The sequence below is a fragment of the Leishmania braziliensis genome, chromosome 31 (genome assembly GCF_000002845.2).
Source record: "Leishmania braziliensis MHOM/BR/75/M2904 complete genome, chromosome 31".
In the NCBI taxonomy this organism is placed as follows: Eukaryota; Euglenozoa; class Kinetoplastea; order Trypanosomatida; family Trypanosomatidae; genus Leishmania; species Leishmania braziliensis.
Window position 1 is genome coordinate 1,304,760 of NC_009323.2, and position 26,771 is coordinate 1,331,530.

The 26,771-nt window shown below is 59.5% G+C and overlaps 6 protein-coding genes across 6 annotated transcripts; all 6 read right to left on the minus strand.

The window, feature by feature from the left end:
- Positions 1-2,683: 2,683 nt before the first annotated feature.
- LBRM_31_2880 (conserved hypothetical protein) lies at positions 2,684-5,101 on the minus strand (the record flags this gene model as incomplete). The annotated part of the gene is made up of 1 exon (XM_001567229.1): positions 2,684-5,101. The coding sequence occupies one exon, from the start codon at positions 5,099-5,101 to the stop codon at positions 2,684-2,686; it is 2,418 nt and encodes an 805-aa protein (XP_001567279.1).
- Positions 5,102-6,505: 1,404 nt separating this feature from the next.
- Positions 6,506-8,854, minus strand: LBRM_31_2890 (hypothetical protein, unknown function; the record flags this gene model as incomplete). Its single annotated transcript, XM_001567230.1, has 1 exon — positions 6,506-8,854. The coding sequence occupies one exon, from the start codon at positions 8,852-8,854 to the stop codon at positions 6,506-6,508; it is 2,349 nt and encodes a 782-aa protein (XP_001567280.1).
- Positions 8,855-11,173: 2,319 nt separating this feature from the next.
- On the minus strand, positions 11,174-13,843 carry LBRM_31_2900 (conserved hypothetical protein; the record flags this gene model as incomplete). The annotated part of the gene is made up of 1 exon (XM_001567231.2): positions 11,174-13,843. One exon carries the CDS (start codon positions 13,841-13,843, stop codon positions 11,174-11,176), a length of 2,670 nt encoding a protein of 889 aa, XP_001567281.2.
- A 2,468-nt stretch (positions 13,844-16,311) lies between these two features.
- Positions 16,312-19,632, minus strand: LBRM_31_2910 (hypothetical protein, unknown function; the record flags this gene model as incomplete). Its single annotated transcript, XM_001567232.2, has 1 exon — positions 16,312-19,632. The coding sequence occupies one exon, from the start codon at positions 19,630-19,632 to the stop codon at positions 16,312-16,314; it is 3,321 nt and encodes a 1,106-aa protein (XP_001567282.2).
- A 2,123-nt stretch (positions 19,633-21,755) lies between these two features.
- On the minus strand, positions 21,756-21,968 carry LBRM_31_2920 (ubiquinol-cytochrome-c reductase-like protein; the record flags this gene model as incomplete). Its single annotated transcript, XM_001567233.2, has 1 exon — positions 21,756-21,968. The coding sequence occupies one exon, from the start codon at positions 21,966-21,968 to the stop codon at positions 21,756-21,758; it is 213 nt and encodes a 70-aa protein (XP_001567283.1).
- A 1,075-nt stretch (positions 21,969-23,043) lies between these two features.
- On the minus strand, positions 23,044-25,764 carry LBRM_31_2930 (conserved hypothetical protein; the record flags this gene model as incomplete). The annotated part of the gene is made up of 1 exon (XM_001567234.2): positions 23,044-25,764. The coding sequence occupies one exon, from the start codon at positions 25,762-25,764 to the stop codon at positions 23,044-23,046; it is 2,721 nt and encodes a 906-aa protein (XP_001567284.2).
- Between the last annotated feature and the right edge of the window lie 1,007 nt (positions 25,765-26,771).

Sequence of the window (26,771 nt, forward strand, 5' to 3'; positions counted from 1 at the left end):
GGGGTGAGAGGGCGGGGGAAGCGTGGGCCCGAGGGACAGGAGACGATATGAGAGCACGAGAGGGAGACGAGACGGTGAGTGGGGGGTAGGATGAGAGCGCCATAGGGTGACAGGAGAGGCGAGGTGCAGAGATGAGTAGGGTGAAGGGATATGAGGAGAGGGAGAGAGGAAGGTGAGGAAGGTGGGAGACGCGAGTGGGAGGGAGAAGGGCGAGGGCGGAAGGGGTGAGATGAGTAGAGTAGAGTGGAAGGTGGGCGTCACGCGGACGGGAATCAACTGTGAGTGAGATGATGAGAAGGGGGAAGGGGAGGGGAGGTGCGAAGGTGGTGAGAGTAGTGAGACGGAGAGGAGGGGGAGACGGAGGAGCAGGAGAGGAGGAGGGAGGTGGGGCCGAGGAGGGCATGCAGAGGCGAGGAGGAGGGAGGAAGCGGGACAAGGAGCAGCGCAAGGAGGGATGTGCGTTGCAGGTGGGGAGGAGAGGGACAGAGTAGAGGGGGGAGGTGTGCACTTCGCCTAGAGTGGGCGGGGAAGAGGCGCCCACGATGAAGAAAGATACACTTGTTGGGGAGGCGGGGATGTACCGCCCCCTTGTTGAGTCACCCCCTTATGGGAGAGGGCGGGGCCGCCCTGCCCTTTTGGGAAATAAACAAAGTTTAAAGGATGTGGGGTGGGTGGGACTGTCCCCCGGGGGGAAAGAGTTTTTGAAACCACAAGCGGAATGGGGGAAAACCGGGGGCGGGGGAGGGAAGATTTCCCGAAAAACCCCAGGGGATCCCCGCCTTTCCACTGGCCCCGGGGGGCGACCCCTCCGGTCTCTCCCGTTTTTATGGAAAATATCCCTCTTGGTCCCCCGTTCCCCCGCCCGGGGTATGCTCCGCCAGTGGGGAGGTGTGTGTGTGTGTGTGTGTGTGGTTGGTACGGATGGGATGTTGCAGTTGCCGATCTCGATTACTCAATACGAAGAAATGAGAATGAAGGAGAAACGAGGAGAGCGACTCAGCGCCGTTGCTGTTCTATCAAGCATCTCCGAGGACGACTCAGAGGGGGTGGTGCTTGGCCGTACGGATGTCTCTCTGTTTCACAAAAGTGATCCTGCAACTGCTCCTGCCGCTAGTCTGCTTCTCGTGTGGTTCTCTCCGACCATTCACCGACACTCTCCACATCGATGCTGTCATTGAGCCCCTCTTTAAACTCCCTTGTTTCACGCTCTCCTCGCTGCATCGGGAGAGGGCTAAGATCATTTGTCGCCTTCTGGTGTTGCGCGGGCTTCGCCATACTCTCCCCCCCGCACCCACACGACACACGCTCTCAACCTGTCGGGCACCACGAGCTGGGCGGCAACGCGACTACATGCGGGCGTCGAGCCTACGAAGGGGTTGTGCTACGCAGCGACAACCTGCACAACATACCGCAAGCTCTCACGCAAAGAGGGTGCTCGTGAATCCGCTGCTCCTCATCCACTACACTGACTTCCGAAGGTTCGAGACGGCTTTCCAAACGCCGTACTCTTTTTCAAATATTGAGCAACATGCCCCTGCCAAAAAGGAGGGGGGAGGGGATAGATGGTGAGACTGTGGGAGATGGAAGCGGAGGTCACGCCAGAGTACGAATGCGCGAGCTCGTCCACGCCTCGTGTAGTGTGAAGCGTATAGACAATAACAACCATCAGCGCGCGTAGGTGTTGCGGTTTCTGAAGAGCATCGGTTTCTCTGCGCATGGGGTGGCGGCGGTCCTGCAGGGTGGGGGAGCGAGGGCGAGCCACGAGGTTTGGTATATAATACATCGTGAATAACTAGCAGCACATTCCATGGATTTCCTCAAAGAGGGGACGATACAGTTGGCATATACCCCGCCTTAGTCATCCACACGCGAAGGGAGGGACGAAGCAGCAGCAGCACTGTCGCCATTAGCTGCACTACAGTTCTTTCCCAGCGTGCCCGCTCCCTGCCTCAGAGCTCGGGCATCACTCCGCTCTAGCAGCCCGGCCACGGAACCATCGCGTCGTGCGCAGCGGCCGCAAACACGCGCCACAGCAACGCACACCCGGCGGCCTGGGAAGAGTGTCACCGCCCCACCGTCCGCCCACCCCGCCTCGCAGACTGCCACCGGGTGCGTCCCACGGAGGCGGCCCAGGCTCCCTGCCAGTAGGCAGTCGGGGCCGGGTGAGGTGCACTCGAGCTCCGTGGGCACACTGCCCGTCGCGTGGGTGGCACAGACGTGTGCACGGTCGCAGGCCGCTCCAAAGCAACGCCATCCAGGACCTGGCCGCCGGCATCAGCAGCGGCACATCGCGCTGGCCTCCCGGCGTCTTCGGCACTTGGCCCTGCCACCGCCAGAGGGCGATTCGGCATTGGGGACGGGCAAGGGGGGCTGCCTGGCGTCCCCCCACAGAGGCAGCGCTGAGCCCCCGACACCACACACGGTCCTGCCCCTCCGTCAGCAGGGAAGGGGAAAAGGAAAAACAGAAAAAAGAACGAAGTAACGGGGCCGCAGCCGTGGTAGGAAACGTGAGATATGCACGGAGGAGAAACACACGCCCACAGGCACTGCAGTGAGTTTGGCATCGCTTAGCACAAAGCAGCTCCTTTATCCGCTATCGAAAGTAGGGAGCACAAGTGCGCAATGCAAACCCCTCCACATCATCAACTGTAAAACTCAGAACAGCCTGCTCGACAAGATTTACTCAATGCTCCCTCATCAAGTTTTCCCTGCGACGCTTGAACAGCCGCTGGAGGGATACCTGCCTCAGGGGAATCCCCATGAGCTCCCTCTCCAAAGACCGTTCCCGTGTGAAGTCGAACTGGACCACCTCCCGCTCTCGGTATGGCTTCAAGAAGGTGGATGTTGTGCCAACCGCCAGCTGGACCGTTAGATCACGACGCTTTTGGTGGGAAAAACACCAGCAGACGACGTAAACCATAATGAACCCTGCCACAACCGCCCCCGCAGTAACCCAAGTACCAGCAGCAGATAAAGCTGACGCAGATGTCGGTGGAAGCCAACCACGGCTCCTGTAGGTCACACATGCCTGCGTGTCCGCGGCGGGGGTGCTGTACGAGCACGTGTACCCGCCAGGCGTCCCACTCAGCGCAGGATTGAAGCACGTCGAGTCATGGCAAAACACGCACCCCTCGTGCTGCCCGCACACCTTGCACCCGTCGAACGAGTACGCACGGCACGCGTCAGCAGGAGCCACGTTGCAGTCCGCGCCGCCCCACCCACCCTGGCATTCGCACACGCCGCAGTTGCACCGCCCACCAACAGCATCACACCCGGCGCAGCTCCTTGACGCCATGCTCCCGCCGCTGGTGCCTGCGCACGCCGCCTCGCACGCCTCTCCCTTGCACAGGCACGTCCCGCTGCCGGTGCTCCCGTCGTCGCACTCGCTGCCCGCCCAGCACGCAGGGCACGCCGCGCAGCTCTTGCCGTAGTACCCCGGCTGGCAGTGGCACGTTCCCGAAGACTCGTCACACCACCCGTTCACTCCGCAGTCGACGCAACTCGACTTCGGCACAAAGCGGACGTGCAGCCCGCTGCGCAGGAGGCCCTGCGGGACCATCACCGACGATGCGTCGTCCACACCGTAGCGGACAAGCCCAACGCGCATTGGGGGGTGGGCGAGCATCGGGTCGCCCGGCGCACAGCTTGCACACTGAATCGTGACGTCGACTACGCCGCTGATGTCGGCGTACAGCTGCACCGAGAAGAGTGGCATGGAGGAGTAGTGGTTGCTGAAGGCAGCCCCGGTCAACCGCCCCACCACGCCCTCAGCGCAGCCGGCGGCCTCCTCGCAGAGCTCTTCACCGTGGGAGCGCTGGGGTAGCACCCGTGCATCCCAGCGCCCGGACTTCGCGAAGATGAACTCCGATTCAAGCGCCAAGATAGAGAACGTGTAGTTGCCGTTCACGCACGTGTTACCAAGCAAACCGCAAGGGTGGGTGTTGGTTTGCATGGGGCAGGAGGCACCAGGGATGCAGTAGACGCGCTCTAGCGACGGGGTCCGGAACAGTGGAATGTTCTGCTGAGGGTTCGCAAGAGCAAGAGGGAAGTAGCCGCTCGCCAGTGCGAAGGTGCGGCTGCGGTCTGCCATGGCCACGAATGGGGTGTCAAAGTCCACGGTGACGTCGTAGAACTGCTGCGGCGTGAAGGCGGCCGTGCTGCTTGCAGGTGCTGTCCACTGCCCGCGCGGGCACACCTCCGACACTAGCGTGCTCGCACAGCACGCCGACGTGGAGAAGCACCACACACAGCCGCGCCCCGTGTCCGCCGTGCACGCGGGGGCGTCGCCATGTCCGGCACACGCGTCAAGCACGGGGTCGAAGCGGTACGCGGCAATGCCGTTGGCCGCCGTCGGCGTCGGCACCACCGTGCGCAGCGTCTTTGAGTAGATGAGCCCCGTGCTCGGCATGTACGCCGGCAGCGCGCGGGTGTCAGGCAGCGAGGCGTACCGCATAATGATGGTGCCGTTCGCGTACACCACCACCTGCGCCGTCAGCCGGGCCTCCGCGGTGGCTGCTTGGTTAAGCGCCGGCACGCTGCAGTACTCCACTGCCGTGTACGCTGCGCCGTCCGCGGAGGAGTCCAGCGTCAAAATGAAGCTCTCCGATGCACTCGCCGCGGTCGTCTCAAACGGCATCGCGTACAGGCCAATCATGGGCCAGTCGCCGCCACCGCCGTACAGCACGGACGTGTCGCTCGAAAACGCGTACGTTCCGCCAAGATCGGCAAAGAAACGCGCCGCGCAGTACCCGTTGCACATGCCGTACGGGGTGGGGGAGAGGAAGCCCATGCTGCTCACGTACCAGGACGAGTTGCCCCAGGCGTAGAAGGGGAAGCGGGCATTCGCGGTGGCAACGTTCTCAAAGACTCGGTTCAGTGAATCCACGAGTGGGATCTTTCGCGCAGCGCCTGGCGAGTCGCACAGGGTCTGGTACTGTGCCCAGTGTGTGGAAGGTAGTTCTGACAAGTCCGACTGAGTAACCGGTTTGACTGTATACCTCACAATAGGGACAGCACCTGCTGTCAAAATGAACGAGAGAATGAAGGTCACTAAGAAGATGCTCGTGATCATGGAAAGCGCTCGGGCACTGAAAGGCGTCATGTTGCCTTTCAGCTGGCTAGGAAATTGATGTGCACACGTGTGTGTGCGTGTGGCGGGTAAAGTGGCCACTTTTTTCAGGAGGCGTCTGATGTGTAGGTGAACCTCTGGGGGTCTGCAAAGGTGTACGAGAAGACGCACAACGAGAGGAGTTGGAGAAGACATTAAACAGAGCGGTTAAAGCGATAGCACACACACACACAAAGGGTGCCCTGAACATGTTGCCGCGACCACCGTCCTTCGATTTTGAGCGGGCCAGCTCCCTGCCGTAGACACGCGCCACAGCAGCGCACACCCGGCGGCCTGGGAAGAGTGTCACCGCCCCACCGTCCGCCCACCCCGCCTCGCAGACTGCCACCGGGTGCGTCCCACGGAGGCGGCCCAGGCTCCCTGCCAGTAGGCAGTCGGGGCCGGGTGAGGTGCACTCGAGCTCCGTGGGCACACTGCCCGTCGCGTGGGTGGCACAGACGTGTGCACGGTCGCAGGCCGCTCCAAAGCAACGCCATCCAGGACCTGGCCGCCGGCATCAGCAGCGGCACATCGCGCTGGCCTCCCGGCGTCTTCGGCACTTGGCCCTGCCACCGCCAGAGGGCGATTCGGCATTGGGGACGGGCAAGGGGGGCTGCCTGGCGTCCCCCCACAGAGGCAGCGCTGAGCCCCCGACACCACGCACGGTCCTGCCCCTCCGTCAGCAGGGAAGTGGACGAGATGACTAGAGAAAAGGAAGAGCTTTGCGAGGCAGGAAGGTGCCGGTCAACCAGAGGTGGAATGAGGTGGTGGTTTGTTGAGAGTTGCAATAGGAGGCGTCCTCTCGTGGCACTGGTGGAGCAACTACTGCTGGGAGCAAACACACACGCACACACACACACAAAAAGGCAAAGCCTATCAACGCTGGAGCTACGGAGGAAGTGCAAGGGAAACCTACCGCGCTGCCAGGCTTTGAAGCAGAAAGGCTTTCAGTTGGGGCTAAAGGAGGCGGTGGAAGCAAATATTCATGTAGAGGACACTGAAGGACGACAGAGAGAGAGAGGAAAGGAATAAAAGCGACAAGCGTAAGACGCCAGGTGAAGTACTTCCAGATGTACCCGCTGGAATTTCAACTGTCATCGGACATTATGTTGAAGGTTTTGGTTCTCCGTTCGAGGTGACGTAGTGGAAAGAGCAGCTTAATACCGATGGCATCATAGCCATTTCTGATCGGATCGTATTTGGCAGTTTACTGAAGCAGCGTGTAACGATGCACCAACCCAGAGGCACGCACGCGTGTGTGTGGGTGGGTGTGGGTGTGGGTGTGGGTGTGAAATGTCTTGGTGGATCACCAAGTCTCTCTGAGTATGCTGTTGACGCGCCTCGACGTGTGCGCCTGGCGCTTCTGCCAGTGCTCACCGCCACCCTTTTGGTCTCGCCTCACAGATCGAGCTGATGGAAGTCGGTGCGACTTTCCTCTAGGGCTGCCATGCTGCAACCAATAATTTCATTCACTGTGCGCTCCTCACTGTACTGGTGCGACGTTGCTCCAGCAGCAGTCTTGTCCGTCGAGGCTGCGACTCTCTCGGCTGCCACAATCACAGGCGAATGGCGAGAGTCGTGAGCGGTGCACTCAGCGGCGAGCACCGAGTCAGCGCGTGCATACATCCCACTCTGCCACTCGTCTTGGGAGATGTAGCGTGCACCAGGAGCCACGTAGCTCGAGTACTCACTGCTCGTCATCACGGCAGACTCTTTCCGACTGCTGCTCTTGGAACTAGACGCCTCACACCCATCACGCTGCCCTCCTGCAGTGCCGGTCGCAAAATAGCCTTGGAGTTGGGGTGTCTGCAGTAGCTCCATCGTGAGTGGCACTACACGTGTTACTGCTGCCGTAGGGGGTGACGTCTCCCCAGATGCCTGTCCACGCGCAGAAGATACAGAGTCAAGTACCGACGGTGAGCCCTGCTCCACACTGGCGTTGGCGTCTCGGTGCCGCGGCCGAGGCCTATTTGCGCGTCTCCTTACGCCGGCTGCCTCCGTGCCCCGCCGCTCCAGCCTCCGGGCGTGTTCGAGCGGCATCCCCACGATGTCGTCGCGCTGCTCGCGTTTCTCATCCAGCTCGCGCTCGACCGCTGAAAGTTGGCCCTCTGAGAGCTCCACGTCCCTGGCGTTGCTGGCGTAGATGGGAATAGCAGCACGACTTAGCATGTTGCCACGCTCCAGTAGCTCCGATTGCACCTGCTGCCACACCGCCGCGAGCTGCTCCTTTGGCAGAGGACAGCTTAGTGTGCTATTGTAGCCTGCTCCACGTTGCACGGTAGGCCGCCGCTGACCCTCCTGCACGGTGCGGGCAACATAGGACGCCATCGATGGGTCCTGCGCCTCTCTCATACGTATCACGCGTCGGGTGCTGAGAGAGGCAAAACAAGAGTCGTGAATGACACAGGTGAGGCGGCGAACATCGACTAGTGGGGTGTACGCGGCAATGGAGTCGGTGCCGTGGGTAGGGGGCAGCGGCTCGAAGAACAAGTCTGGGATGGGCGGGTCCGACACAAACACACAGAAGGGGGCCGGCGCATTCGTCGTCGCATGGCGAGCAACAAGGTTCCAATGAAACTCCTGCACTTCTGCAAGGCGCAGCCAGCGAGGGATGCTACCGGTGCTACGCATGCACAGCACGGAGTCGTGTGTGACACAGAGGTACGCCCCCTTCAAGATACGCTTCAACTTTGGCAGGCCTGCAAAACTGCCCGACTCCGACGACGCGCGGAATGCTGCGGTGTTGTTCAGCATACTACCGCTGGAAGCCTCCTCCAGCGTGTACACGTTGCCTCGCATGAACGTGTAGAAGACGGCCTTGTCGAGTGACTGGAAGGTGTGCCACACAGACATGTGGATATGAGCGAAGGCGACACCGTTGCGCGGGTCGTACGGAGGCAGTCCACGGTATGGCCGGACAATGAGCTTGTCGTACCCAAGCACTGACTGCAGCACATACCAAAGCCGACGGAACTCTCGCTCATCACGACAGCGAAAGATGAGTCGGACCGGAGTGACGACACCGTCATGCAGCAGCTCTCCCTTGGGACCACGAGGGCTTACGAGCGTCTGCACACCCGCACCAACAACAGCGTAGCTGGTGAGACCGTTGAGACCTTCACCACTGACCGCTGCCGCCGCTTGCGTCCGCCAATTGGCCAGATGCTCAAACTGGTCGCGGAGGCTGTCAAAAAGTTCCTTCAGAAAAAACGGGTCGCGGATGTAGGCGTCGTTGCTCGTGCAGCAGCGAGACCGCTCCAGCTGGGAGAGGCCGGCGGCAGGGCAAAGAAGTGGACCCGCAGGCGGTATCTCACCCCGCACCATCGCGCGAGTCTCGCCTTGGATCTCGAGCTGATAGAGGTCACGTTCATCGGCACAGCGGTCAGGTCTAAACTCAGGCATGGTAGCCAGCGGCAGCACCCTCGACACCTTCACCTTGCACCGCCACGTGACACTTGTCGGTGGCACGGCAACTTCATCGACTGCGTGCCCCACGGAGGTGCTTGATGACGCGGCAGGACTTGTGCGCGCAGGCTGCGCAACAGCATTGCCACTGCTACCATCATGACTAGTAGTGGTGGTGGTGATGTCCGTTGCCATCAGGGTGTGGCTGTGAGCGAGAGGAATCACGTTGGTGACCGGCTCAGAGTAGTAGAGGTAGCGGCGCAGCGTGTCAAAGGCCACCTGGCGTGTCTGCCAGCTGCCAAAGAAACTGTTCCCGTGCTTCTCCGCGTAGGTGTAGAACATGGCGAGTGCGGAAACGGTGGTGCAGGGAGACGGAGCCTGGGATACAGGGAGGGGGGTTGGTGGGTGGGTTGGCCCCTTCGATAAAGCAGAGTGATGGTGATGGACAAGACCAGCAAAGTAGGAAGAAAAGAGGGGAGGAAGAGAGGGGGCCGGGGGTACTGAAGAAAGCGGTGGGGTGGGTGGGTGGGAAGGTGAAGGGGATGGGTGCCAGAGATGCGCGAACAGAGGAGGAGAGCCAAGCGCTACATCCAGAGAAAAGCAAAAGAGAGGGGAGAGAGAGAGAGAGAGAGCCAATTCTGTAGTCGTGAGGGAACGAAGAAAACAAAACAAACAAACAACAACAATAAGAGGAGAGGTAGGGCTACGAACGGCGGCTCTAAGTGCGTGTGCGCTCCAGGCGGAGAGGGGTCGGGGGTGGCGTGCAGTGCTCCTCCTCCCCCTCCTCCCCGCTGGACCCAATGAAGGTTGTCAGTCGTCTGCGTGGGTGACAGTGGAGGCATACAACAACAGAAGAAGAGAAACAAAACGAAACGTATAGAGGTGCGCGCGGGTGCTTTTCTCAAAAGACGCACCGCACAGCAGCTCAGAGAGGTGAGCAGTGCACTCTACAGTACTCGACTGCTAGTAGAGAGACACAGGGGCAGAGGAAAGAGTAAGGAGACGAGGAAGAGCTGAAGGAGAGGGTGGGGTGGAGATGGAGCAGATGTGACGGAGCCGAATGTACTATACCAGCAGGTTCGAGCCATTCCGTCCCCTCACGAGGCTTGAGAGCAGACGCGGGTGCGTCAGGAGTGCCACAGGCTGGATCACATAGCCTTCCTGGTTCGCCGCAGCTAACGTGCATTGCGTCCAAGTATAAAATAATTCGCTCGTCTGTTATGGTGTTGCGCTAGTGAGCAAACGCTGAGCATCCATAGAAAGAGCCAAAGAAGGCCCGACTGGGGCCCTTAATTGGCGGCCAGCCCCGTAAAAGGGGAAAGAGAGAGAGAAGCACCAAACGCGTAAAAGGGTGACGGGGGAAATCAGCACCGCTTCGACACTAAAAGAACAACGAAAGGCGCACAGCAAGTCTGCTAAATCGTAACAGCAATGCGGAAGAGAGGATAGGTATCGTGGCGGACAAGAGAGGCAATCACACACGCACACATACACACACGACGCGCGGAATTCGCTTAGAGTGCAGCACAGCAGAAAATATGCACAACGGCAGAAGAGAGAGAGAGGGAGAAACTGCGGCAGGCGCCTCTCTTCTCCTCCATGTCTATGGCCACTGTGCCACCAGCCGACCCAGCGGAGAGAAGGGCGGGAGAGGGGGTGGGGTGGGGGCAAAGGAAGCCACAATGTCCACGAGAAAGGATGGAGGCTTGGAAAACCGCATTCGTGCTGCCACGCATCGAAGTCAGAGAGACACAGCGATGGCGAGAAGGTAGGCGAGCCCGTATTTTTTTTAGGGAACGCACATGCCGAGGAAGCGATTCGTAGGTTTTGCCGCACCATTCCTCGTAGCGCCTCTCACTCATGTCAAGCCGACACATGTCCGTGGAGAGACGTGACGCCTCGTCCACATCGCACAAGACGAGAAGCTCTCCTGGAGAGGTGCAGCGTATCGGTGAGAAAAGCAAAGAGAGAACACACGGAGACACACACACAGACATAGGGAGACAAATTCGCCTCGCTCTAACAGGTGCTGACATCACCAGTGCACCGAATGACATAAGAGCAGGTGCAAACGATTCCATCCGAAAACCGATAAAACACGCATGAGGCTTCCAGCCAGGTGCCTCCACTGCACCCGCCACAGCCCGCAGGTGCTCACAAACAAAAAAAGCAAAAGGGAAAAAATCCGGCAGCAACTCGCAGAGAAAACAAAACAGAAAAGACGCGAGGGAGGGAAGTTGGCGATGAAACGGAACCGATGGGGGCAAAAAAAAAACCGAACACACGACACCAAACAGCGGTACATCAACCCGTACCCCGTTTGTTAGCTTTTCTGTGTGTGTGTGTGTGTTGGGGAGGGAGGGGGGGGCGTGTGCGCTGTACCGAGTGCAACATCGGCTTCGGACAACATCAAATCACCGACACGCGATGGGCAAGCGGAAAGCAAAGGAAAAAAATTTCGACGAAAGAGGCGGCGTGAAGAGTCTCATTACAAGAAGGTCAAAGAGAACACACACGAGGCAGGCAAACGAGACCATTACTGGCGTGTGTGAACACATTTTTCACCGATGGAATCACGTAGCCGCAGAGTCCTCATGTCATTTTTGCCATGCGCATCCAAACGCACCCATGTATGCCTGCAACAACCCGCTTCTTCCCGTTTTATGTTTCGATGGAGGAGTTGTTATGAGGGATGCTCCGTGAAGTGGACCTCCCCCGCCGTGTCGTTAGGGGAGAGAGGGGCGCAGGAGTCGCCTTCCCTTCACCCCCCCTCGGTGTCTGCACCGCCCGTCCGGCAGAACTCGGTCGCTTTTTTGTCGATGGGGACGCCGCCTGCATTGCCGAGATGCTCTTATTTACAATATCCGACACGTTTGGCTCTGTATTGGCTAAGAGGGCATTGACAGCTCCGTCGGTGCTCACCGGAGTCTCGCTCATCAAGATGGTATGGTGATCCACTGCAACACAGGAGCCGGCACCCACTATCTCGTCCGCGTTCAGGTACCGTGCTCCTGGCATCTGGTACTGCACACTGTTGCCGCCAAATTGGCTGCTCGTGAAGCTGCCGCTTACCAACCCCGGTGACATACCCATGGGCAGCGACGCGCCGAGGCCAGCGGCGCCTCCCCTGAAGCTGGAACTCAGCTGCGGTGTCTCCAAGCGGTGGTTCGGTAGTTGAGCACAGCCCGCGTTCGAGTGAGTGAGCGTGCCGCCTCTACCGCTCGACGACGGTACATTGCCTGATAGGGTGGACACAGCCACATCAGAGGGAAGACGTGTATTGCCGTCGGTGGAGACTGCTGCAGTCGAATGCGATGTGGTGAGAGGTGCCGCACTAGGCACCGCTACCCACGTGGGGGACATCACGGTGGATGTTCCAGAACTGTCGCGCGGAGGACTTCCTCCTCTTATATCGGCGTCCGCTTCATGTCCTGTACTGCGTTGGAGGTTGGCGTGCTCCAGGTCCTCTACGGTCGCCATGGAAGTGCGGTGTAGGTGGTTTGATGTCGTTGCCATAGCCCTGTCACGGCCGACACCGGCAGAAGCCGCGTTGGAGTGAGGGTCCGATTGAGCCTCCGGGACATCACCGGTGGACTGCGTGGTAGCTTCCACATCTGGGTGCAATGGCGTCAGGTGGTGACGGCTGTGCAGGCGACCATCCCGTCGCGTTGGTGCCTGGATGCGGTACGCCTCCTCGTACGATAGTCCAACGATGTCGTCCCTGCTCGCCCTCTCGCGAGCGAGGCGCCTGGACAAGGCCTCAAGCTGGTCGGGCGTGAGCGCGGTGTCGTTCGTGTTGTTTTGATAGAGTGGAATGGCTGCACAACTAGCAACGGTCGGATCGCGCGTGGCGTAGAAGCTCTGCACTTCCCGCCACACCTGCGCAAGCTGCTCCTTCGGCAGCGGACAGCTTAGCACCCCAGGGTAGCATCGCGCAGGGTCTAAGTCGAGGCTGCGCCGTGTCTCCCGTTCGTAGCACTCCACGAAGCTGCGCACCGACACCTCGGCGATCTCAATATTGATCACTCGCCTAATCTCGAGCGAGGCAAAGCACGTCTCGTGAATGACGTGGCGCAGCCGCAGTACCTCCAGCGACGGGCTGAAGCGGCGCACCGCCTCGGGGCCAAAGATGGGCGGCTGCGGTAGAAATATGATATCGGGGGCGCCAGGATCAGAGAGGAAGGCAACAAAGGGGCGACTGCTCGTCACGTTGTAGTAAAACGCACGCACTTCCTGCAGCTTAATCCACCGTGGAATGCCGCCGGTGTCGCGCATCACAAGAACGCTGTCGTGCGTGATACAGAGATAGGCACCGCGCAGCGCCACATAAAGCTGATTGCTGGAGTTGCGGCCAACCAAGTCACCACGCAGGAAGCTGTAGAAGACGGCCTTGTCGAGTGACTTGAAGGTGTGCCAGACGCACATCGGGATGACCGAAAAGATGAGACCGTTCCGCGGGTCGTACGGGGGAAGACCGCGGTACGGTCGGACAATGAGCTTGTCGTACCCGAGCACAGTCTGCACCACATACACGAATCGGCGGAACTCGTAGTCGGTGCGCATGCGCAGGATTATCTTGATGCGGCTGCCGTGGAACACGCCGCCATTCTTTGGCCGCGGCGATTCCAGCGTCTGCGTCTTTCGCGCATTCGGCGCCATCACAGGCAGGCCACTGGCCAGCTCTGCACGCTCTCTCTCCATCCGCAGATTCGAAAACTGGTACCGTAGCGCCTCATAGAGTTCGCGTAAGAAGAACGGATCACGAATAAACTCGTCGTTCTCCACGGTGCACCGATCTGGCAGCCCGGACAGCCCGGTGGACGGGCACAGCAGCGGACCTGGCGATGGTATCTCACCAGGTGCCCTTGGCCGTACCTCTCCGTGAATTTCGACCTGGAACAGGTCGGTTTCCTTGAGGTGTGTGTCTTCCAGCAGAAACACATGCTCCTTGCCGACTGCCACCACCATGTCCACCTTAATCTTCTTGCGCCACTGCACTTCCTCCGGATCGTTTGGCGGCGGCGGTGCCACGTTGAAGTGAACCCGCTGGTTTAGTGGGGACACCGGTGGGCGCATGATCAGCTGGGAAACGGCGGGGTTATTGCCCGTGGTGCCTAGACTAGAGTCAGTATCGTCTCTGTTCTCCAAGGAGTCATCCGAAGCACCAACAGTGGGGAACGGGTTATCGTTGGCGTTCGGGTAGGCAATCTTTTCCGGGCTGACGCAGTCGGAATAATATAAGTGGCGGCGCAGCGTGTCAAACGCGATTTCCCGCATCTGCCAGCTGTCAAAGAAGACGTTCCCCTGCTTCTCTGCGTACGTGTAAAACATCTTCAGCTGTGAGTGGGGTGGGGGGGTGGGGGGGGGGGGGGAGAAGGGGTAAATCGGTGTGCGTTAGTCGGAATCAGAGGTATTTCGTCTTATGGGGAGGAGGGAGACAGGCAGTGTCCGTGAGACAAGCGCAATGTGAGGTGGCTCGCCTGTACTGAAGAGGTGGTACCCACCACACTAAAAACCTACAGCACACCCACGAAGGGTCTGGGGAGCCACGAGCCCAACCGGGGAGAGCGGCTCGATGCGCCGTTCCTTTGGCTCCTGTTGTGCGCCTGAGGCTCAGCGGCAGACGGACACAACGAAGAGGAGGACAAAACGTGTACACGAGAGTAGTGCGGTGTGTACACTGCAGGGTGGGCGCACGCGATAAGCAGCGATGGGGGGGGGGGGGGGGGGGGCGGGGAGATGAGAGTGAAGGAAAGTCTCAAAGAGCGCCATGCAGACCAACAAAGGGAGGCAGAGGGCGCCAGGGCCACGGCGAGAACGAGACCGAGTGGACAAACTCTACCCCGGCTGCTTGTCGACATCACCTAGAACGCACGCAGTGGCCTCTTCACGCGGTGTGAGCAATACGTCAAGAACAGCAGATCCAGGAAGATGAAGATCAACTACTGGTCAGGCAAAAAGAGACAGAGGAGTAAGCAGAACCAAAATGCCCACATGCACACACACAAAGGGTGCCCTGAACATGTTGCCGCGACCACTGTTCTTCGATTTTGAGCGGGCCCGCTCCCTGCCATAGACACGCGCCACAGCAACGCACACCCGGCGGCCTGGGAAGAGTGTCACCGCCCCACCGTCCGCCCACCCCGCCTCGCAGACTGCCACCGGGTGCGTCCCACGGAGGCGGCCAAGGCTCCCTGCCAGTAGGCAGTCGGGGCCGGGTGAGGTGCACTCGAGCTCCGTGGGCACACTGCCCGTCGCGTGGGTGGCACAGACGTGTGCACAGTCGCAGGCCGCTCCAAAGCAACGTCATCCAGGACCTGGCCGCCGGCATCAGCAGCGCCACATCGCGCTGGCCTCCCGGCGTCTTCGGCACTTGGCCCTGCCACCGCCAGAGGGCGATTCGGCATTGGGGAGGGGCAAGGGGGGCTGCCTGGCGTCCCCCCACAGAGGCAGCGCTGAGCCCCCGACACCACACACGGTCCTGCCCCTCCGTCAGCAGGGATGCCTTCTATGCAGAGATGAAGGAGAGAACATAGAGACAACAAAGACTGCGCTACGTGAGGCAGAGAACAGGAGGCGGCGGGAAATTGAAACCACTAAGTGATGGGCGGGGAAGAGAAAGACGCAGAATGCACGGAGGGAGTGCGTGCTGGACTCCGGCTGTATGGTGGTGATCTGAAGAGGTGGAGAGGAAGGAAAGAAAACGTTGCTTTCTCAAAGAGTGCTCCCACCTCTGCTACAAGCTGACAGAGAGAAACAGAGATGGTATAGGTGTTAGTTTTGGGGCGGCTTGTTGCTACGGAGCGGAGAGGCTATCTGAAGCACTGCATCTAAGTCGTGCCGATGAGGGGGGCTGCATGCGTACGCGTGGGTGTGCGTGTGCATCTGTGCAGGAGCGAAAGAGCGGCGTGGACGTACAAGACGATCAGAAAAAAGGCGAATCGGGAGCGAGGGAGAGACGTGAATGAGAAGCACTGAGAGAGGGGGTGCGTCGTGTGAAGATTTGGCTGGCAGGAGGCTGAGAGCAGCTGTTCACGTACGGCTTCGCTCCACTACCCACAGCACCATAGTGGTCGATTGGGTGCCTTCCATTCCTGCGTTTGAGCTCATTGCTGATGAAGGAGGTTGAAACGCACGGGCTGCGCGACTGAGCGAAAGACAACGGCACTGACTAAAAAAAAAAAGAAAACAAAACGAAAAGTGCCACCGATGCCAACGCTGAAGACAAAAAGGAGAAGACAACGGGGCGGCCACGCGGGCCAAAAGTCGCGAGAACTTCTTGAGGCTTTCTGCCACCACCGAAGGGGACGAAGACAAGAGCAGAGCCGAAATGCGTGGCGGCGTCCGCGTGTTGTATACCCTCGCACAACGATGAGGAAAGCGAGCGGCAGATATCGAGCCCAACAGCGAACCATGCATGCGAGACCAACCACGCCAATCACCCTGTAACGGCTGGCACCCGACACTATTGGGGCACTTAGGATTGCGGCGCCAAGAAAGCTAAAAAGGGGATGAAGGTGCGATGACCAACTAGCGATGAATGGGCTCCCCTGAGAAATAAGCGGTCAACGGATGCGGGCTCAGCGCACCTATTCGACCCCTCCCCCATTTGTGCTGCCTACAGTGTTGGCCAGCGAGCACGGGAGTGTCCCAATGAGCGAATAAGCAAAAGGTACGGCGGCTCACAGACACCGATGGCTCGGTGTGCGTGATGCGCAACACTTAATCCACCCGGAGACGCTCAAAGAGGGTCTCCGCTGCACTATCCACCCTGAGCGTTACGTCTTCACCCTCCCCTCTCAGCGATGTAAGGCAGCTGGGGGGATGAAGGCCGCCATCTCAGGCAGGGCCTGCAGACATGGGGAGGGTGCAGACGCAGCGTCACTTCGTTGATCCTCGTCTCGATCCCCGCCGTACCCGGGGAGCATCTCCGCCGTCAACACCACCTGCGTCACAACACCGCCGTCAACGGGCACAAATGCCGCACCGTCGGTTCTCATTACCACACCGTCCTTCCTGTCGGCAGCAGCCGTGGAACTGGCGACTCCCGAGGAGGCCCCGCCTGCCGCACCTGAAGCCGCCGCAGCGGCGGGTGCTGTAGTCCCGGCTGCAGCGGGGGGTGCGCGAGACTCGGGACGCTGCAGCATGTCCTCCATATCCTCGCTGTCAAAGTCCTCATCGCTCTCCTCATCTTCGTTGCTCGCCCTGTTGTTGGACATGTTCTCAGCCGTGTGTGATACCTCCTTCGGGGAGCAGCTGCGGTTCGTGGCGGTGTCACCGTGGCCCGCAGACGGCGACTGCGCCCGCTGCGTGAAGCCGTAAAGGCGACCGCCGCCGATCGGTGAGGAAGTGAAGGAGTATGAGGCAGGGGTGGCGCCAACTGATGCTGTTGCTAACGTGAGGTGGCTGCCGACGCTTCTAGAAGCGCCATCAGTCATCTTCACTGTCGAAGCCGCCGGTGCGGCAGACGTGCCGCGCTGAATGACTGGTGGCACCACACCAAGACGCTCCTGCTCCCCAGACGCCGTGTCAGTCGACGGGGTCTCCAACTGCTGGTGCGGGGACAGCTGTCCATGCTGGATGGATGAGTGGATGTCGCTCAGGTGAAGCCCCTTCTGCGCGGTGACGACCGGTGCAACAGGCGGCGCCGCCATCGAGAACCAGAAGTCAAGAGTCGCAGGGTCTGGGTGATGCTGAGAGGGGATCAGACCGTAAGTGTTCGGCTTGGAGGAGGCGGAGCGCGTGAGCACAGGCATGGGCGACGCACTTTGAGCATCGCTTTGGGACGCAGGACATGGCGACGCCAGTGACTCGCCGATGGCGGATGCCCGGCTGCTCGTGCTGGAGCGTGGCGGAAGCGTCGGCAGAGTAGCACCTTTTGGAGGCGCGCTGACAACCGACGCTGCAGCGGGGGTGCTCTGTGGAGCCGCTGCTGCTTCTGGTGACCGCCCTAGACTCGTTTCTGCAGTGATGCCTGCTGCCTGAGGAGCCAGATGGCCTCCAGAGGCATGCACTGCGGCCTCCGCTGCGCTGGCACTACGGCGATCTGTGCGGGTAACGAGCAGTTTCTTCTTCGCCCGCAGCTCTGCGACACGGGACGGCGGTGCCATCAGCTGCGTCATGGTGGCTGGCATGAAGCTCGCATTGGAGCACAAGTCCTCTCGCGGTAGGGCTGAGCGCAACGGCTGCGGGGCAGCACAGGAGCATGCGTTAAACGGGGTATCGGGCGCCGCCGTGCGCACATAGATGGCGCCGTGATTCTCCGGAACAGCGACAGGAGCGACAAGAACACCCCCACCGGTGCTCAGGTGCTGCTGCTGCCGCGACGGCACCAGCGACTCTACCATGTGCACATGCGACGCGGAGGTGGAGCCTACAAACGGGCGGCGCTGCGAGCGGCTAAGGGCGGCCTCGTCATCGTCCTCACTGTCCTCTCCATCCTCGCGCTCCAAAGCGTGGTAGAGGTCCCGCTTGAAAGTAAAGTGGCTCGGGGTCTTGGAGTTACCCCAGCGCCAGCGCAGCGGAACGGCACCAGTGCTCTGCTCCTGCGCAATATACTTGAACACGTCCGTGTACGTGTTCGACAAGTCGCTGATATGGCAGAGGGCATCATACTCGTCAATGTCCTCGGCGGTTTGAACAGAGAGACTGTGGCTGGAGACTGGGGCCAGCGCCACCACCTCACCAGCACGCAGGCGTTGCATGAGAAGGCGCCGCACCATGCTCACAATGCCCTCTACACATTCCTCCGAGTTGAAGGTAGAGTTGGGTGGGTAGCTCGGGATAATAGGGATGAACACGAAGTCAGGGTACGGCTCCGCGGCCCGGATCGAGATAAAGGAGTGGTTGCTGCGCAGCACGTACTGCACGCCGACGATGTCCTCCAGGTCCAACCAGCGAGGACACTTGCCGTCCAGCTGCAGCAGCAGGATGGAGTCGTGTGTAATACACAGATAGCCCTCCATCCCGCGTACCTCACGCTGCTGCCGCACGTAGACGACGTGACCAATCTGGAGAGAGTAGAAGACAACGTCGTTGAGACGCCGGAAGGCGTGGCGCAGGTGCAGGGGGACCGTTGCAAGTGCAATACCGTTGCGGGGGTCGTAGGGTGGAAGCCCTGCGTGCAGTGGGCCGCACAGACCGTGGCGCACCAACGCCTGACGAACGCGCAGGCTGACGATGCGGAATACCTCGTAGTTGGCTGCGCGAAACTGCAGCTGCACCATCTTTTCGTCCTTTGTGTTACCACCGCCTGCTGGATTTCGTTGGCGCCGACTGAAGAAGCTGTAGCCACTCCGCGTGCTGCCTGTCGGTGTTGATGGGGGTGAGTTGAGCGCCACGTCATTGCCGTCATCCACGTCGCAGTCGTCGCTTCCTTCCTCCGTCTCCGCCTCTGAGGCCGTCACTGACGTCTCCTCATCGTCTTCGTCGTCCGGCACGAGGTCGATGTCCCGGAACAAGTTCTCCTCCTCGTCCTCGAAGCCGTCGTCGAGAGACTCGTTCACCGGGTAGCTCGGCATGTGCAGGAATCCTGACGGTGGCTCGGGTTCCGGCACCTCATGCTCAGCACTCGGTAGCAGTGGCTGGTTCACACCCATGGTCTTCAACGCGTCATCCTCATCGGTATCACCGTCACTGTCTCCGAGACGTACAGAGCTGAGGTGAGACGTGCTGCGGCGCCGCGAGGCGGAGCTCCACAAGGAAAAGCTCTTCTCGGACGTTCCACCGATGCTGCGGCTACCGGAGCTCGCCATCTTGCCACGGTAACGGTGACTCTGCAAGGGCCGCTCGTAGCCGACCACGACGAGGGTGAGCAAGATGCGCTCGTCAAAGTCGCTGCTGCCAGGTGCAACAATGTATTCATCAGCCGCGTAGCGCAGCTGCGTCACTTTGACCTTTCCGCTCCACTTTACTTTTCGACTGGAAGTGCCACTGGAGGCGTTGGGAGACACTGCGAAAGTGTGGTCGCCTTCATGGCTGCGGGTCATGACCTCCTCAATATCCACACGACTTAGCGACTTTGTGTAGTAGAGGTACCGGTACTTGCTGTCAAAGGCCACCTGCCGCACTTGCCACCGCTGCGTAAGAGAGCTCTGCTTTTCTAAGAAGAAGTAGTGCATCCTCAGCGCTGCTTACTGGAATGCGGAGAGGGGAGGGGAGGGGAGGGGAGGGAGAGCGATATGGAGGAGCACGGGCAGCATCGAACCACTAAGTAACGAGGACGAAGAAGAGGGGAGAGAAAATCAGCAAGAAGGCAGAGGTGCCTCACAAGCAAACGCACAAAACACTACGAAATGGAGGTGGGTGGAGAGTTGTGGATGTAAGAAGGGGCAAGCGTTGCCCATCGCGCTTTTCCGCTGTCCACCCGCTCAGAGATAGGGAGAGAGAGAGAGAGCCACTGAGAGCGCAATGCACGAACGTCTTATCCTTGCTTGCCTCCCCTCCAGATCAAACCGCGAAAGGGCCCGCTGGATATGTCCCTCGAGGTGCCTTTTCGTCACGGCCGCTGTACTGTATTGGGAAGCGAGGAAAGGAAAAGAACAGGATGCAAACCACAGCCCAGAAGAGAGGTAGTACGGAGAAAGAGGGGAAATGGTGAAGGTGTCTCAGACCGACGCTACTCGAGAGCTGAAAGGCTCGGCGTCACTGAAATCACAAGGGGAACAGTGTGGTGTGGGTCCCCTGCGAGCGTAGCCAGGCACTCACAAAGAGCTGCGGGCGTGCGTGTGTGTGTGCCACTCAGGCTGAGGTGGGAGAAGAAGCACGCGTCAATATACGCCCCCAAAAAGGCAAAAAAAAGAAAAATGTGGAGGGCCAAAATCAGGAGTCGCTGGTGAGGACGGGGAGTCGTGCGGAGCGGAGGAGAGAGAGAGGGGGGCAGGGGGGGGGGTGAAGAGCATCCACAGACAGACAGAGAGAGAGACAGTGCTAGTGCGAAGTAATCCAACAAGACATGATCAAAGTGAACTGTAGAAGAAGTGTAGTGCCGAAGTCGGAGAGCAACAACGAAAACAAAGCGAGTCGATGTGTTTGGGTCAAATCAGTCCGATACGGAAGATGCACTGACGCCACCTGCTGCCGCACTCTCCCTCCGCTGCCTATGAAGTGCGAAGAGAGAGAAAGGGGAGGAGCAAGTATGAGGGGGAGGGGGGTACCGGTGTAGCAGTGGCACTTTTGGTTCGAATGACTCTACTGGCTATGCACAACTCACGTGTTATGCGGTGAGAGCTGAAGAAATGAGAATGCGCGAGGGGGAAAACAGAGAGAGGGGGAGTAAAGTAGCTGATGTGTGTACGTCTGTATGTGAGAGTCCAGTTAAGTACAGAGGGGGTGGGGGGAGGACCCGCTCAGAGGAAGCGGCGGCGTGACGCAGACGGGTGACGGGAGTATTGCAGCATCCAGCCAGTGATGAAAAGCGGCTCTCTGTGACTGGGCTTGGGGGTTGGGGGAAAGAGAACTGCGCAACATACAAGTGGAGGAGAGGGGGGTGAGTGGGTGGGCAACAGGGGGTACTAGAGAGTGGATAGCGCAGCGAGAGAGGTAAAGGAACGGAGGAGGTAGCAAAGTGAAACTCGGAAGACCAGAGCAAAAGAGAAGCGAAATGGGTCAGGCGTGACACTGTCGCCTGAGACTGCATCATCTGCACGCGGCAGGCCACATCCCGGATTCAATCACCAGGATACACTCGAAAGGCGCCCAAGCAAAGGAGAACGCCTCGCCGTCGTGAGTTTCGTGCCCACACACACGATACAGACAGGCAACAAAGAGCGAGGGCGGCCCGCGGCAGCCTTTTTTCACTTTGTTTCGCCGCCATTGCACTTTTTTCCCGTTAAGTCGAAGGGCCCACACCCTCACTTTGACGTAATCCCCCCACTCCCTCTCTCGAGACTACGTGTGATACTACTAGAGAAGAAAACTTCTTTAGATGCTAAGTAGGTGCGAAGTACACACACACACACACACAAAACTGGCAATCACGCTCGTGAGACTGCGGGTTCACCAGCAACAGCACACCTCCACTGCCGCTGCCTCGTGAGCCTCGGTCATCACAGCAGGACTCAAAAACAACGTTGCGCAGTGGTGGCGACTAGCGTGTGGGGCTGTCTGCTTTGCAGTAAGCGGCATCACGCAGCAAAGAGGCCGTGACTATCCCACAACAGCACACGGGGAGCTGCCGTCAGACATGCTCACACGATACGAGTCATCGCTTCTTCAAGCAACACTGCTCCACTACACCCTTCGCTTACTTGAGCGTTGGCCACAGCTTTGGGTCGACACACACGTCCACGCAGTGCACGATGTCAAAGTACTGATTATAACAGTGCGGCTCCTTTTCGGGCGCAACAGACTTGATACGGTCCAGACACGCATTGTACGCCGCCATCTTCGTGGCGCATTCGTTCGCCAGGCACTCCCTCTCGAGGTCCAGCTTGATGTCTACCGGATCGGATGCCATGATGGGTCAGCAACAAGAGATGAGTTGACTGCAGAAATGTGCGGGAGTTAAAGCGAGCTGCGCCTTGAGCCACTGAGAAATTCTCCTTGTGATGCTGTGAATGTGTACACTTTGTGGGGCCGCAGCAGAGGTTGGATGGAAGAAAGCGAAGAACAGGGAGACGAAGAGCGTGGAAGAGGAGTTGGGGAACACAGAGGATGCTGTTTTAGTTGGTGAACAGTCGCACGGGCATGAGCAAAGGAGACAAGAAACTCCCCCTTCCCGAGCACGGCATACACAGTGGACTTGCACTGCCTCACCCGCTCAGGTGAGGGTAATAGAGAGGGAAGGCTACAGTACAAAGCTGCGGGTCAGCACTGCACCTTGGCCACTTCCCCGCGTTATGTGCCCCCCCCTCTCCCACCTACACACACAGCGGCGACTGGCACAACCACGCTGTGATGGGGCAGCTAACCAGCTCAAAGAAGCCTCTACAATTTCTTCAGCTCTACAGTCTATAGCGGCAGCTTTGCCTTATCGCGACAACTCATCAAGAGAAATACCATAGAAACCCTGCGCTGAGCATGCCTCCACTGCTCTTTCCCGCTCTCTCTCTCTTGGTCTCCGTGAGTTACTGACTCCGCTCGCCACACACGGTGCCAGTCACCGCACAGGGAGAAGCAGCACTGCATGAAACAATCCACCCTAAGCCACATCTTTGGAGAGCCGATGAAGCAAAAGACAGGCGCCACTACAACAGCAAGAGAGGGAAGGGCGTAAGAAGAGAAGTAGCGAACTTGGCATCGCAAGAGTGAGGCGGCAAGGAGCGCGGCACTATAAGACAGGGGCAGAGGACTTCACAGCCACGTGTCGCGAAAAAAAAAAAGAGAAAAAAGAGAGCAAAAAGAGGGCAGGCAGCCGTGTTGCAGGCGTATAGGAGGGACGAGAGCGACATCAGACCGACCGAGAGGGCGTTCAAGCACTCCCACACACGGCCTTCTCCCCCCTTTCCCTCGCTTCCCCTTCTAAAGTCGTGGGGTACCTCGTCCACGTGAGCGCGTCTCCGCACGTTATCCATAGCGCAGATGTCTCCACCTCACATGATGACGCAAGGCTGGTACTGCTTGTTGTAGTACCGCTCCTCGTAGCGTTTCTGCAACTCCTGCACGTGTCTGTGCTGCGCGTTAATTTTGTCCGCCTGCCGCTGCAGTGTGATCATGGCTGCGTTCAGTGGCACCCGCGACACGCGCAGCCGCACCTCACCCCTGTAGACAAGCATTCCGGTGTCCATGACACTGGAACCGCCAGTAAGCTGCACATTGCACTCGATGGGATTGAACCGATCTGAGAGACTAGTGAGTCGCTCGTCGCCCTCGCTGTTCCACAAGGCGTTCATGGAGAGGAGATCCAAGTCTGCCACGCCGACAGATGCCGTCTCAAACAGCATAACGCGCAGTCGGTCATACTTGTGCACAATGAAGTAGCCACAGCTACTGCTGCCCTGGTGTGCGTCGGCCCACACGAGCTTCTCGCGATCGACGAGGATCGGGGATCGGTATGGCTTGTTGTCCAAGGCGGAGACGCGGCCGTGCGCCGGGACGATGCAGTTGGTCTGGCCAAACACCCACACCTCACCGTGGCACTGAAAACGATCCGGCATCTGCGGGTGCACCTCCACGACTTCCAAGAACTGAACGGCAATGGCGAAAAGATCGGTGCGGTTGTCGTAGTACTTCATCTCTGACCACATACGACCATAACGGTTGCGCAGCGCCGTGGTTGCCGCCTTGTCCTTCGCATCCCGCTCACGCGCAGCTTTGGCCGCCGTCTCGTCGCGATTGGCGCGGCGCACGGAGGCACTGGTAACGGGGTTCCAGCCTACCATGTTGTGTTCGCTGCTTAGCGCGAGACGCGTGTCTTTAGTGCCGGTCGTCGTGTTCAGCGCAGAAACCCCGCTGCTCCCCAGGACAGAGTATGGAGTGGCGATACCGAGGCGCGCAGCCTCGTCCTCGGCGCCCCGACAGTGCACCGCCGTAAGAGTATCCCGCTCGATCGTTGCAGCATAGGCCACCATGCACTGCAAGTACGGGATCACGCGCGCAAAGCCGTCACGTGGGTCGACCGGGACATACTGGTGAATGGGCACCAGCTGAAACAGCGGGACCTCCTCCTCGCAATCCGCCTCGAGCTCCGACACGGCGCCATCATCGCCCTCTGAAGGAGGGGGGCGGTGCGTACGGAAGTGCTGATCAATGCGGCGGCCGTTGGGGAAAAGCGAATCGAAGGACTGCGTGCCAGTCTTCATCAACGCACCGAGCACCACCGCACGCACTGGTTGCTCCCTATGCTCGGCGTCCTTGTACGTGGTCGGCAGCCGCTTGGTAATCTTCTGGTCGTGAGCTTCACGGTTGACCGGCCAGCGGTCGACCTCCATCGAGTGCGGATTCATGACCGTGCGGTTTTGCAGGCGCAGATACAAGTCCGGCACGTCAAAGATGGAGTTGCACGTCCGCTTTGCGGCACCAAACGACTCCATCCAGACGGCACCGACAACGATGCTTCCCACGTTGTCCGGCACGCGGTACGTCAGTAGATCGATGAACTCCTCATCCCCGGCAGAGGTGGAACCGCAAAGCGCGTCGCCAGAGTGTCGAGCCGCGTCCCGCGCGATCGACCGCAGCTTCCCGTTCTTTGGATACAAGTGATCGACGTAGTTGTTGTTCTCGTCGAGGAAAACAAGGAAGGCGTCGATGTCGTGCTCGCTGCTCCATCCCACGCCAAAGCGCACGTCAGACAGTCGCGAGGGCGCAATCTCTGCCTTCACCTTTGACAAGGAGTAGTCCGGCAGGTTCTGTAGGACATCCAGGAGTGACTGACGCGGCACGCCAAGCACGTCCATCATGAGGGGGAGCGTGTCCACAAAAGAGTAGCCGAACGTGCGCACGTTGAGCTCTCGCAGATCCCACTCCTGTGCTGCAGCGCTGCCGAGAGAGCCGTCCCCATCGACCCCGGCTACGCCCTCTTCCTGTGGCGCTGGCACACGAATCAACATGGCAGCCAAGTTAGCGGTGCCGTTTTCCGTGGTCAGTCGCAGGTCCATCACACCAACGCGCTCGTTTGTGGATTCGTTATAGATGGTCAGCTTCGCCCGCGACAGCACTGTAAAGTCCTGGCCGGTGTAGCTCGACACGCTGAGGAAGATGACATCCGCCTCCTGCGGTATCTCGCTCATGACGAGCGTGAGCACCTCGTCGGCAAGCTCTCGATGATGGCGCTGGCGACGCCGTGAGGGTCGCTGGCCCTCACCCAGCTCATCGTCACCGGCATGCTTGTCATAGCCGATCGCCTCATCCGCTGCTCGCTGCACGTCCGCGAGCTGCTCCTCCTCGTAGAGGCGATTGAATACATTCGCTGCCGCGTTTGTGTAGTCGCGCGTGCCTAACACACCACCAGTCGTCGTCGCGTGTGGGTCTGCTCTCCGCCGCCGTTGCTGGTGACACCGCCGTGCGGCGAGTGCGAGGCCTGGGTGCTGATTCTCGTCCTCGCCGCCAACGGTGCTGTCGCCGCTCAGAAACATGTAGGGCAGCAGTGCGGGGTCCACCATGTAGCGCTCCTGCAGCGCCGTCACATTTGTGCCCTCTGGGAAGAGGTGATTGAAGAAGACCACATCGAGAAAGCGACCCTCCTTCGTGAAGCAAACGGCGCTGAGGTCCAGGTCGACGGGATCGGCGCCGACGAAGTCCCACGAGAGTCCAACAGACAGCACGATGCTGCCTGGCACGCGAAACACCTTCTGGCGCACGTCCGAGTACGACATGGGTCTGGCCTATTGGGGAGAGCGGATGCGGGGATTGGGATAGTAAAAGCACGCGGGGACGACCGGCAAAGAGGAAACAGAGCAGATGGGTGAAGGCAACCGGGGCGATTCGCGTGGGCGCCGTTTACAGAAGAGCAGACCAGAAGATGAAAAGCGAAGGAGAAAAGAAATCAGGAAAGTATGAACTATGAGGAGGTGAGCCCGTCTGCGTGAACGTGGCAGCCTCAGCGAAGGAGGGAGAGAGAGGCAGTGGCTCACAGACACGCACAGACACACACATACGTATGGAAGGTGTGGAAAAATGAGTCAGCCCGGCAAGAGGGCGTGTAGGGGCAGCCGATTGTTTACTGGGCAGTTGCCTTTGCACTAGCGACACACGAAAATGATCCTGCCGTCAGCTCAGCAAAAACACTGGACATTGTTGCCCACCCAAGAGGCATACGAGTTTTTGCGGGCGGGGTGTTGGGAGGGAAGCGAGTGGGGAAAGAGGGGGGGGGAAGAACAGTGAAAAAGTTGATGTAGAGGGAGCCGAAAAGAAGAGAAAGTCAGGAGTCCAACGAGGAGAAAGAAGACACGCCGTTGGGGGTTACATTCCGGCGAGGACCGTCATGAGTGGTTTACCCCAAACGTCTCACCATCAGCTCTGAAGAGAGCCCACGCAAGGGAATGAAGGATAGGTGCGATCGCGCCCACTCATTTTGGGGAAGTCAGTCGCTCATTGGAAGGGTGCACCAAGGCACTCTCGACCCCTTCGGTTAACCTCAGCATCGTCTGCTTTGGGTCTCATTTTTTCGAGGACGTGATGCGCGCCCTGCACTGGTACCATCACAGGCCCCCTTTTTCGCCTGGATCCCCAGTCGAGAGAGAGAGAGAGGGGGGGCGTCAATTTGCGCCACAAATTACGTATCCGACACTTCTCTCCCCACGTACCAGCTGCTACGCTGTAAAGGAGGGAAATCCACTCGGAGACGCCCACCGAGAGGGGGGAGGGGGAGAGTGCGCTCGAC